This window comes from Zea mays, chromosome 7 (assembly GCF_902167145.1).
Source record: "Zea mays cultivar B73 chromosome 7, Zm-B73-REFERENCE-NAM-5.0, whole genome shotgun sequence".
Lineage (NCBI taxonomy): Eukaryota > Viridiplantae > Streptophyta > Magnoliopsida > Poales > Poaceae > Zea > Zea mays.
The window spans coordinates 171,994,558-172,006,213 of NC_050102.1; the positions used below are offsets into that span (position 1 = coordinate 171,994,558).

At 50.9% G+C, this 11,656-nt stretch overlaps 1 protein-coding gene across 2 annotated transcripts; it reads right to left on the bottom strand.

Annotated features, from left to right (window-relative positions):
* Nucleotides 1–6,308: 6,308 nt before the first annotated feature.
* Nucleotides 6,309–11,454, bottom strand: LOC100383830 (uncharacterized). Of its 2 annotated transcripts, none has more exons than XM_020540664.2 (9): nt 10,012–10,508; nt 9,539–9,823; nt 9,124–9,441; nt 8,637–8,864; nt 8,080–8,177; nt 7,718–7,829; nt 7,042–7,602; nt 6,797–6,941; nt 6,309–6,700 (listed from the first exon to the last, which is right to left on the bottom strand). In XM_020540664.2, the coding sequence occupies exons 1-9, from the start codon at nt 10,033–10,035 to the stop codon at nt 6,678–6,680; spliced, it is 1,794 nt and encodes a 597-aa protein (XP_020396253.1). In that variant the 5' UTR covers nt 10,036–10,508; the 3' UTR covers nt 6,309–6,677. The 2 variants fall into 2 exon arrangements, with proteins under 2 accessions (XP_020396253.1, NP_001349092.1); NM_001362163.1 differs by having other exon boundaries at nt 6,311–6,700; nt 10,397–11,454.
* Between the last annotated feature and the right edge of the window lie 202 nt (nt 11,455–11,656).

Genomic DNA, 11,656 nt, shown 5'->3' on the forward strand with positions numbered 1-11,656 from the left:
GTAGTACTGTGCCATCTTTTCTGATGGGGATTTGGGATGGGGAAGGCACGATAGTCTTCTCCTGGGCCGACTTGAAATCTCCATCGCGCAGCTATACGATGCTAGCGTGAGTAAACTGGTTTTAGGAGCTTAACGTACATCTCAACGGACAACGGGGGGTGCCATGGTAGTGGTACTGCGGACTGCATTTTTTTCCCCGGCAGAGTAATAATGACGAGCACGATTGCGTCGTTTTTTGCAAAAACATTCTGCGCAATTTAAAAAAACACGACCACTGTGGACCAGATCCAATTGAATCTCTCTCTCTCTCTTCGCAAACAAAAAAGGAATCTCTCTCCACTCTCCAGTGATGCGTTTGCAGCCCCACACTCGTAGTCTAGATGTGCAGGGCAACGCAACCCCGCGCTAGCTAGTGCTGCTTCCATTCCATCATCTGCACAGAGCTGCAACGCAAAGCACAACTTGTGCAATTAATAAAGCACCGGAATTAAAGTAACACCACGTTTGGTTCCTTTAGTACATGGACTAAAGTTTAGTCCCTATCCTGTTTGTTATAGAGACTAAAACTATTCAAAACATATTAAATAAATCATAAGAGAACTAAAATATCCAATAGCATTCTTAAGTCATTAGTGTAACTGAAATAGGAGACAAAAAGTATAATTTATATGGTTTAGTCTCTTTTAGTTATCCCTTTAGTACTAGAGACTAAAACAATTTAGTCCATATTTTATTTCTATTGTTTAACAATTTAAAGACTAAAATAGAGAGACTATTTTTTAGTCCATCAAACTAAACGAGACCTAAATTGAACGTCGACATAGCAGAGCTTCACCAAACGTCCTCCTGGACCAGCCTTTCCCCCCTCAGTCGCGAAAGGGCCTCTAGCGTAATGGTTAAGGCTTCCGAGTAGCACCTCCAGGTCCTGGGTTCGATCCCCCTCGGGGACGAATTTCTGGCTTGGTTAAAAAAATCCCCTCGCTGTGCCCCGCCCGCTCCCGGGTTACGTCCTACGCGCCACCCTCCGGTTGGGTCGTTGCAGAGTGGACGGTGACGGCCCGCTAGTGATGGGGGCCAGGGTTCGGGGATTTTCTCGGCCGGGACCATGTTTCGGTCTCTTCTTAATATAATGACGGCCCGCTAGTGATGGGGGGCCAGGGTTCGGGGATTTTCTCGGCCGGGACCATGTTTCGGTCTCTTCTTAATATAATACCGGGAGGGCGGTCTTTCCCTCCCCCGCCGAGTTTCCTCCCTCAGTCCAGCCACGCACATCTCCAGCGTGAGGTGAGAAAATGAGACCACCAAGCAGGTAACCAGCACAGGGAAGCCAACACGTGCAAGGCAACGGGAAAGCGAGCCCGGTGCTGCACGTCCGGGCGTGGAAAAAGCAAGCGCGCGATTTGATTGGTTTTACTTTTTTTTACGTTGCGTTGTGGCTGTGCCGTTTGCTGCCCACAGGCCACACAGGTGACGGACGGGCAGGGGCAGGGGCAGGGGCAGGCAGCCTTGTTTTGGACGGGAGCCGGTGTAGGGACCAGGCGCGAGGCGGCGACGGCTGCCTTGGACGGGAGCCTGCCCTGAATCCTGATGGCGAGACGGCACCCGATGCAGACGTCCACGGCGCCATGGCGGCGTCCGGAAGCGGTCACGTCACGGTAGATGATATAGCTTTCGTTCGGTTATGGTCATTCGGATGAAAGAAGGAAAAAAAAGTACGGTGAATGGTTGAAATCCCCTCCTCCACAAAAACGACGGGAAAACGATTTTCGCACAAAACTGGAGGTGTGAGTAGACTGCAACAGTTCCAAAGACTCGAGAGAGGGGTTTTGCTCAAGAACGGTTCCAAGAGCATCCGCTGAAATCTCTTTTGATCTAAAACTTCTGGTAAGGTTCAATAAAAAAAGAGAGCATCTATAATATTTATTGGATACGTTTTGAGATGCTCCGCTAATCAGATCCGGTTGTCGTTTCCACCGCTGGTCCGCTGTCGCTGTAGAGCCTGGGAACGTAACGTTCGCAGGAGATTGCACGGAGGAGGATGGCAGGCACTCAGGCAGCAGGCAGCCACGTCTCACGTCTGGGGCAAGCTGCAGGCCTGCAGCTCCGCGGACCGACCGGTATGATGTCGCGCACACCCCCCACACTGGTCTCTCTCACGCTCTCGCATCTCTCGTCAGTCCCCGACTCCCCGTGTGCATGGGAGAGCGTCGGCACGCGCGGGTACCCCATCCCATCACGCACATCACATCGCACGCGTCTCCCAAAAGCAGCGCGCTCGTCGCCGTGCGCTGAATCCAGTGTCCCTCGGCCCTCGCTAATCAGCTGCCAATTGATCACCGAAGAAATTATTCGCTTCACATCAAGTTTTGCGGCACTCCTCCTGCCTTCTTCTTGACCGGTCACATTAGGGCCCGGTCACATTAGGGCTTGTTCAGTTAATCCCATTACCTATGGATTGGATGAGATTGGAAAATTTTAATAAGGAGTTTGACTTAGTTGGGATTTAAACCTATCTAATCTCACTCAATCCATATGGATTGAGAGCTAACCGAACAAGCCCTTAACGTTTCCGAGATTTTTATTTACGAGAGGGGATACCCCTGTTTTATTAAGAAATAGGAAATGTTCTACAAAAGATAGAAGATAGTAACTCGCATGCCAGCACCAATGTAAGGAGCTACGATCCTTAAGGCTAGCAAAGATCCCACGAGAACAGCAAAAGACCGATTTACTCCTCGGGATAACTCGCCGACTCTACTAAGAAGGAGTGAATTAGAACTTCTAAATTTTTTCTCTTAACTAGGCCACGATTAAATTTCTAAAACAAAACATATGCAATTGAACAATATAGAATATGCTAACTAAATTTTATCTAGTGTTGCTATCTCTACCATAAAACCTAAGTTTCAATCATAAATAATCCAACTAGAAAGGTAAGATTGAAACTTAAATAATTAATATAAATGCGGAAGGTAAATAGCAGGATAGAGATGCAAACTCTCGTGGATGACACCAGTATTTTAACCGAGGTATCTGAAACCACGCAAGGTCCCGACTAATTCTCGATGGTGCCCCTACGCAAAGGGAAGCACACGCCAGGGCTAAGCACCTCGGTTGAGTAAATCCGTAGAGAGCTACGGGCCTTCTCCACACGCAAGTGGTGCTCCGCTTCCGGCTCCTCTCGGACGCTCCCCGCTGTCTCCACTATCGAGCTTCTGGCCGAAAACGTCGCGGGCCTCGTTCCCTCCGATACACGGTCGCGGCCGTGACACAAACTCGATTATCACGGTCTCGCAGGACTCTCGCCCCACTTGGTACAATTACAACGGCCCGCACAAGAGCCGAGTGGTTGTGTGGTTTCTAAACTCACTCAACTAACTAGGATTCACATAGAGCAAGCGCTAATGAGGTCTAACTAACCTAAGCACCTACGCTGATCACCGAGTGATTCTATTAAGCACTTGGGTGTTTAAGCACTTGGAAATGTCTACAATATGCCTTGATATGTTGCTTGGGCTCCCACACATTGAAATATCCGGTTGGGGATATTTATAGCCTCCCCCGCGATTATAGCTGTTAGATAGAAGCAACAACTTTCTGTCGACGGGCGTACCAGACAGTCCGCCGACCTGGCCACATCAGCGACCGTTGGGGTCTGTAGCAGTCGACCGTTAGATCCGACAGTTACCCAGACTGTCCGGTGCATACCGGACACTCCGGTGCTACAGCCCGCTGTAGGCCTCTACGTCGGACATCCTGGTGCACACCGGACAAGTTACTGTTCACTGTCCGATGCACCACTAGCGCGTTGGTTGACTGCCCTCTTCATAGATTTATTCACTGATTCCTTGGGCTTCTTTCGTTCTTGAGTCTTGGACTTCTACGCTTTTTATATCTTATTCTGAGGTGTTGCATCCTCAGTGCCTTAGTCCAATCCTCTTCGCATCCTGTGAACTACAAATACAAACTTTAGCAAATGTATTAGTCCACAAGCTATGTTGATCATCGAACCAAAACCTTTTGAGCCAAAGTCCATTTTCTTTACACTATAGTTATCTCTTAACCAGAGTTTATGCAAAAGACCCAGGCTTCTTTAGGTGCAACTACGGTTTTGACTAAATATGAGTAACCCTATTCTAAAAAGGTTATGCAACCTTTGTTCTAGACCTTACCAAGATATCACAACACAAAATATGGAAGCTTTAAATACGATCAAGATACAAGCTCTCGTTGACGCGGCGATATCTTTAGCGTTGACTAATTCAAACTACTAGTTCTTCATAAAATACATATTTTTGTTAGATATCTTAACTGCTAGATCTTCGTAAAATTCAATGATAAATATTCTTCTTTTTTATTAATCTCGTAATTTTCACTATATCGAGAAACGTGAAAGCTTTTTTATTCGGTTATATTAACACGATAGATAAAATAGTTAGAGGACGGGTAGATAGATAGATAACCATAATTTAAAAAACGAAGGTCCCTTGGTGCACAATCAACCGCGACAGCCTGCCTCCCTACGATAATATATGATGATAATACCGGTGTAGCGACTGACAGGGGAGCCCCACCCCACGTGACGTTTTTTTCTGGAGTGTCGGAGACAGCGACTGTTGTTGGGCTGGACGCCTGGACCCACGTGTGCTTGAAAACGCACAGCACATGCTCTTTCTCTGTGCTGATCAGCTCGATTCCGTTCTCTGGTAGCTTAGGCTGGTAGCCGTAGGACCGGAAGAACTGGGCAACTGGCGGCAGTGCACCACAGGCCCACACCCACAGGTAGTCAGGTACGGAAGCACGCTTCGTTAACTCCTCGATCGCGCGCGACGCGACGGCAGGCTCGCAAGTCGCAACCCGCGGCGGCCCGGCGATCGCCTTCGCTCAATAGCCTGTCTGCAGGCTGCAGAAAGTTTGGTACCGCAAAGCCCATCCCAGGGCGGCGGATCTAGAAAGCTTAGACACCAACGACGCTCTTGGCTAAATTCGCCGCTAGATCCCAAGGCCGTCGTTCGTCGTCAAGCTCGCACACTCATCCACAGTTCACTCCAGGCGGCGCATGCAGGCCGCCCAGCCCCGCTGAAACGAGAGCGCAGCGCAATCATACAAGAAGCGGCAGGAAAGTGTCAGCGTCGGCCAGCCTTTTTTGCCTTTCCCGAGAGCGTCGACCAGCTTTTGCCGAGACTGCAGCCATCGGCCGATCGTGGTGAGGACAGAGAGGACGCGCGCGCGGCCGCGGACCACGAAGCGGAGCGGTAGCCGCGTAGGCGTGGCGCCACTGAAGTAGATGACCCAATCGGCTACCGTCCGGCCGCCTCGGGCGCAAGAGGGCGCTCGGCACATGCCGGTGTCACCCGCTTTTCAGGGCGAGGAGACAACCGGAACATTGCCCAACTATGGCTAGTGCCCAAGGACCATGCCATGCCATGCCCCCCCGCGCGCGAATGTGCGCTGCGTCCTTGCCCGCCCCGGATCGTCACGGCAGCGCATTTATTACTCCCAGCCGCCGCACTCTGCAGCGCCCCTTCTTCCTCTGCTTGTAGGGTTTCCTTGGGTCATCCGGGCCCTTGCTATTGACTGCGACGCCGCGGCGCATTGGTGGCCTGTGTTAAAAGTCTGCGTGACATCTGATGACTCTAGTTGCCAGGACGTACGCGGCCGGCGCGGCGATGGAAGGGGAAGCGGCACGGCAAAGCGCCATCACTTTGGTTCGGTTACCCGAGCCGAGATCTACCGCGGCGGATCTCTGGAACCTCCGGTGCCTGCGACCTGCTCCCGTCCGGCAGTCCCGACTCACCCGATGAAAGCGCCGTCGCTTTCTGCTCCTCTACCGCGGCCGGCAGGGACCGTCCGTCCCAGCAACTCCTGCTGTCGCAGTCACGAGTCACAACCACAGCGGCCGGCCGGCACGCGCCCCCTGCTCTGCTTGCTCGTCACTGTCATCCGCGCCCTCTCCTTTGGGCCAAGCTCCGCCCTAAAATCTGTTCCGAGGGACTTGGGCCGCCTGCGGCAGGAATGAGTCCGTCGCCTGCCTGAGACGGCACGCATGCCCGTGCTTTCCAGTTCAGGGCAACGCCATCAACTTGCATGGCTGCTGCTGAACGTCCAACAGGCTTTGCAGCTGCGATGCGTGCCAGAGGGACGCTCGGCTCTAGGCCCAACTAAACCAACAGCACATCGTATTCCCTTGCCAATTGACAACAAATGGTTATTGGATTTTTTACTTCTCATTTTCTTTTTGGTTCGCTATTTAAGTTACTGTCTAATATTTTTAACTAATATTAGTTTTTCAATTCGAACAACTAACGTTAGACAAAGTGTGTCGTAGTTAGCCATGAACCAACCAGCCTGTAATGTTTACTACAGTCGCTCGCACCACGTGGTGCTGCCAGCTTATCGGTTCCAACCAACTACACAACTGCCGCGTCAGCCGCTACTGTTTCTTTTGTACAGCCAAAACGGATAGAGCACTGGCGTCTCCGGGCAATCTGCAACACACGCCAGGAAAAAAAAAGAGGCTAAAATTTTGCTGTGAGCTGGGACCACCAAAGTCCATTGTGTTTCCAGTTAAACAATGGAATCGTCAGCACCAGTTGTCCACTTCCCAGACTGGCACCAGAGGCCCATCAGACATGGGCACCCCCACTTCCATGGAAAGGAAACCGTCAAGCTTTTCCTCACTTGTCCACCTTTCTTCCTCCTGTGACCATACAACCAAACAACCATTCCCACACGATTAATGAATCAAGCAGGAGCGATGGAAAAAAAAAGAAAAAAGAAAAAGAAACACAGTTACCTCTCCTGAACCATGACGTTCGAACAGCCTGCCGGATATGGCGCTCGTTCTTCTGCAACAGCTCGTCGACCTTGTGCGACTGGGGCAACAAAGGCCCCGAGTACTCGGCCTTCTCCTCCTGACCATGACCATGACCATGACCGCCCTGAAATTCCATAAACCGCACATCAGCAACCAGCTTCGACGTAAAAAACACACACACAAACCCGTAATAACAGGTAAAACAAACGGTCGACTCGACGCACCTCGAAGCTGTTCTTCGACGAGAGAGCACCGCCCCCAACCCCAACGAGCATGGCGTGGGAGAAGTTCTGGGAGTGGTAAGTGTCGCAGGAGTCAAACGAGTCCGGGCGCTCTAGCTGCGACCACTTCCTCAGGACCGCGCGCTTCGCCGCGTCGTGAGGCTCCCGCTCCCGGACCTTGGAGCCGACGCGTGGTATGTCTCTGAGGCCGGCAGCAGCACTCTCTGTGGTGGCTTGGGTCCTAGTACAGTCCCGGTCGGCCTCTGCAGGAAACTGGCCTCTTGAGCTGGATCTGGTCCGTGACCTAGCGAGAGCACGGTCCTCCTGCGGTCTTTGGGCCGCCGCCCATGCGAAGCCACTAGAGGAAGGGACACTCAGTGGCCCTGAGAAGGGCATTTCCTCTCGTGACTCGTTCTTAGCGTGACGAGAGCTTCCTTTCACTTGAGCCGCTGCTGGCACTGGCTGTATGTCCGCGAATAGCCTAGCGTCGCCGTTCAGTGACAGTTTCGTGCGATCCTGTAGTATTGTGCCATCTCTGGTTGCGTTCACGTTGTTTTTGGGTTCCTGAAAGATGGAAGACAGGCATTAAGAGATTTTGGTGAGTGTTCGTGTAGCTCGGCCACATTTCTATGTTGGTAGCGTTCAGTGAAGGTATCCAGCCATAGGAAAACAACGATACCTCTGCGTTATTTATCTGCTTAGGGACTGCAGTGTGTTCTCTTGCTGCTCTGCTGATCCTTGAAGACTTCTTCGATGCTTCTGCCCCATGCCCTCTGCTACTAGCTTTCCTTCTGAAACGAGAGAGAAAGAGAGAGATTAATGTTGTTGTTATTGACTATGACAGTCACCAGACCAAAAAAAGGTTCAGCATCCGGTGGTCATTAAATCGTGTACTGGTAACAGCTTCAAGCATTAAGCAGTGTCGGGAGCTGCTCGGCAAAAGACGAGTTTCTTTGAATTTGTGAAACACGTGTTCAGAAGCAAGAATAAATGACAACCTAAGTTTCTGATTTTTCTTCAGTAAAATTTTAAAAAGCCCACCTGAGTGCATCATCTCGTAGCTTTGCGTCCATCTCCTTGTTGGGTGCATACTTAGGCAAGCTCGATGGTTCACAAGCATAAGGTTTTGTCCTGAAAAACTGCAAAGAAAATGGGAATTGATCACGCACTATCATGACCGCTGTGATTCTTATAATTTACGCTACAGGACTAGTTTTGGAGCTAAACCTAAGGAATTCTTGCCCTGTGCTAATACCATGCAAAAAAAAAAACTGAAAGCACACCAAGGTAAACACAAGTTCCAGTAACACTAATGTTTTGCAGTGCTCTTGAAGATTTAGCTTATGATATTACAGTTCGGATGATCTACAATACCATGATAGCTCAAAAATATGTTTATGTGATTGCACTATTTTTTTCAAACTATAAGTGAAAATAAAATATTTCTCTGATGATAACTGAAGAAAAGACGGCAGGACAGAATCAACAAATTTTGACAAACCAACAACTTAAATATCCAAAATTCCAAAGAACAAATTTACTAGTTTTTTCATTCAATATAAATTGGGAATAAAATATATTGCATGATGCAATCTTACCTCAGAAGAAAGAGCACTAGATGCAGTACCACGCTTGTAGGGCTCCACCGATAGGAGAGTTTCTAGTAAACTCAAGGCATTTTCTGGTACCTCTTTAAAAACATCTCGAAGGGTGCTGGGATATGGATGATGCGGTTTAAATACTGTTGCATGAGGCAATTTCGACTTCTTCCAATAATCATCAGCAGGTGAACCGCATAGCTTAAAAATCTTGTGTAGTTGTTCCACCTGAAAAATAAACGGGATTCTATATCATATCTACATACATCAAGCAAATCCTTGAGAATTTTGACCTCCTGGCAGACTAAAGTGGGCAAATTCAAACACAAAATGAGGGCAGAAATGAGATGTGCTTCAAGTGAATTGGGATTGGAGGAACGCGGCATCTAAAAAAATATTAAACATAATCCAAAAAGATATGAAGAATCATGCAGATCAGCAGATGCAACACAATTAACTCCATTAGTTGATGTAACAGAATAGTTACCTCGGTTCTTCCCTGCAGGATAGGTTTCCCACGATACATCTCGGCAAATACACACCCAAGACTCCACAAATCGACAGCTGCGTCATAGTGAGTTGAACCTAGTAGCAGTTCAGGTGGTCGATACCACAGAGTAACAACACGGCTGGTTAGAGGATGGTTTTTGTTGGGATCAAAGAAATTTGCAAGTCCAAAATCAGCTATCTTTAGAACCCCTTCGTTATTCACGAGGAGATTAGCGCCCTTCATATCACGATGAACCACACGGCGTGAATGACAATGCTCCAGTCCTGACAGTAACTGGTTCATGTAGCACTTGAGCTGCAGTAGGTGACAACCAGAGGAAAAGGTCAGGCCAACACTGTGTAGCTTCAAAGTTCAACTGAAGTCTGAAGGCAACAAATGTAGCTGAACACACCTGTGCTTCAGTGAATCTGATGTCCGGGGAGGAGCAAAGTCCAGCAAGATCATGCTCCATGTATTCAAATACTAGATAAAGGCTGCACGATAGTCGGGAAGTAATCAAGCCTTCCAGTTTCATGACATTTGGATGATCAAGTCTTCTTAATATCTGTATCTCCCTTGCCATGAATCTAACACTCTCTGGCTCAAAATTGTCGAATCGAACCTTCTTCAAGGCAACGATCTTTCCAGTGTCAAGGTCCCTCGCCCTGAACACACTGCTGTATGTGCCTTGCCCAACCTACACATGGGGTGCAACAAAGAAACAAGTCTTGGTCACGCAGCAAACATATGTGCAGTAACGCAGCAAACATAGAACTAGCGCAATTAGCACTACCTTTGCTTGTCATTTAGTATCTAATTTTCCTATTGAGTATGACAACAGATAAGAAACAGCTGGGGGGCAAATTCCCTATCAGCAGGGCATACCAACAATGGAGACGGCCAAAACATGTGATGCCTCGTGAATAAAAGAAAACACCGATCGCCCAAGTCACCTCCTTTTCAACCCCCAAGGCCCCAACCCACCCCTTTACCTTCACAACAATTGCATGTTATACTAATAGTTTATTCTTCATGTCATATTCCATCACCCAACAGAGTTTTACTACTAACTAACACATGATAGGGGACACCGGAAAGATACCAAGCAGTTAGAGCAAATTACAGTCTCAACAACTATCATCCTTCTAAATTCCACACGCAAGCAAAATTTTGCCATGGAAAATGACCCGCGAGCTATTAAATTGAATCAGTCACGGAACCCAACCGAAATGAGTGACCTAGGAAACCTCAGCCGAAAGCTCCGCAGTACCTTCTCCAGCTTCTCGAAGGAGTCGGCCTTGAGTGGGATCCACCCCTGGATGGCCTCCCCGGCGACGGCGCTGAGCCACGGCGGCCACCCGGCAGCCACCTGCTCGCCCTCGAGGCTCTTCCGCAGGCTCCGAAGCCGGAAGCTCCGGGACGCGGCCGCCACGGCGACGACGGCCTTCCCTGGCTCCTCGGCTTCGTCCTTGACCTTCTCCGGCCTCCTCGCCGCGGACGACGAGCTGCGCAGGGAAGGCACGGGCACCGGCAACGGCAACGGGGCAGCAGACCCCTGGGCGCGCGGCTGGCTCCGGTCCCTGAGCCCGCCGGACGAGTCGGCCGCCGGCGTCACCGAGACGGCGTTCTTGGACGCGACGCAGCCCATGGCGGCGGCGCACTATGAACACCACCGAGCGCCACCGACCATACGTCGAGCTCACGCACGGACACGGACCAAGAGTCGGCTCCTTCTCGGCTCCCAAGCCTGACCCCTTCCGCCCTCACACCAGCATTGCGCTGCGAGCCGGTGGCCGCGGTGCGAAGAATCAAGAGCAGACAGCTCGACCCATTCCGCCCGCCAACCACAGGCGTCACGGGTCGAACACGGCACGAGTCAAGAACACGCCGTGAGGCCCGGGATTGACCTAGGCTGGAAGACTAATTAATGGTCCGATTACGACGCGACGCGAGCCACCATGGAGAAAAAAATAAAGCAGGGCGAGACTTTGTTGACACCACCACTGACCGCACTCCCCCGTCGACGGGCCACGACGGCGACTCTTCCCCGTGATCGCGAGGGGTGTTGAGGCGGGCGGGAGAGAGGCAGGGGTTACCGACCGAGCGGACGCACGGAGCACCCGTTGCGGCGAGCGGGAAAGGCGCCGCCTTTCCGCGCCCGCAGCCGCAGCCGCAGGCGCTGCGCGGGGACGTATCACGAAACCGCCAGAATCACCGGCGGCGAAGCCGAGACCGGAACTTGGGCAAGAACGACGGCGCGGCAGCCAAGGGCTGCGAAACCGCCCTGCCGCGACGCCGCAACTGAAAGCCAAAAGGACGAGGGAATGCGCCGAAACTGGCTGGAGAAACGGCAGCAGGTGGGGGGGTGGGAGGTCGATCGGGGCCTCGGGGGAAGGGGAGAGAGTGGCCGAGCGGGGGCGAGCTCGCAGTCGCAGGTGGGGTGGGAAAATCGAGCGCGGGGGGCTTAAAAGGCGACTCGGCAAGGCAAGGCGCCGCGGCCCTGTTTTGTAAAGCGAGATTAACGGGGGCG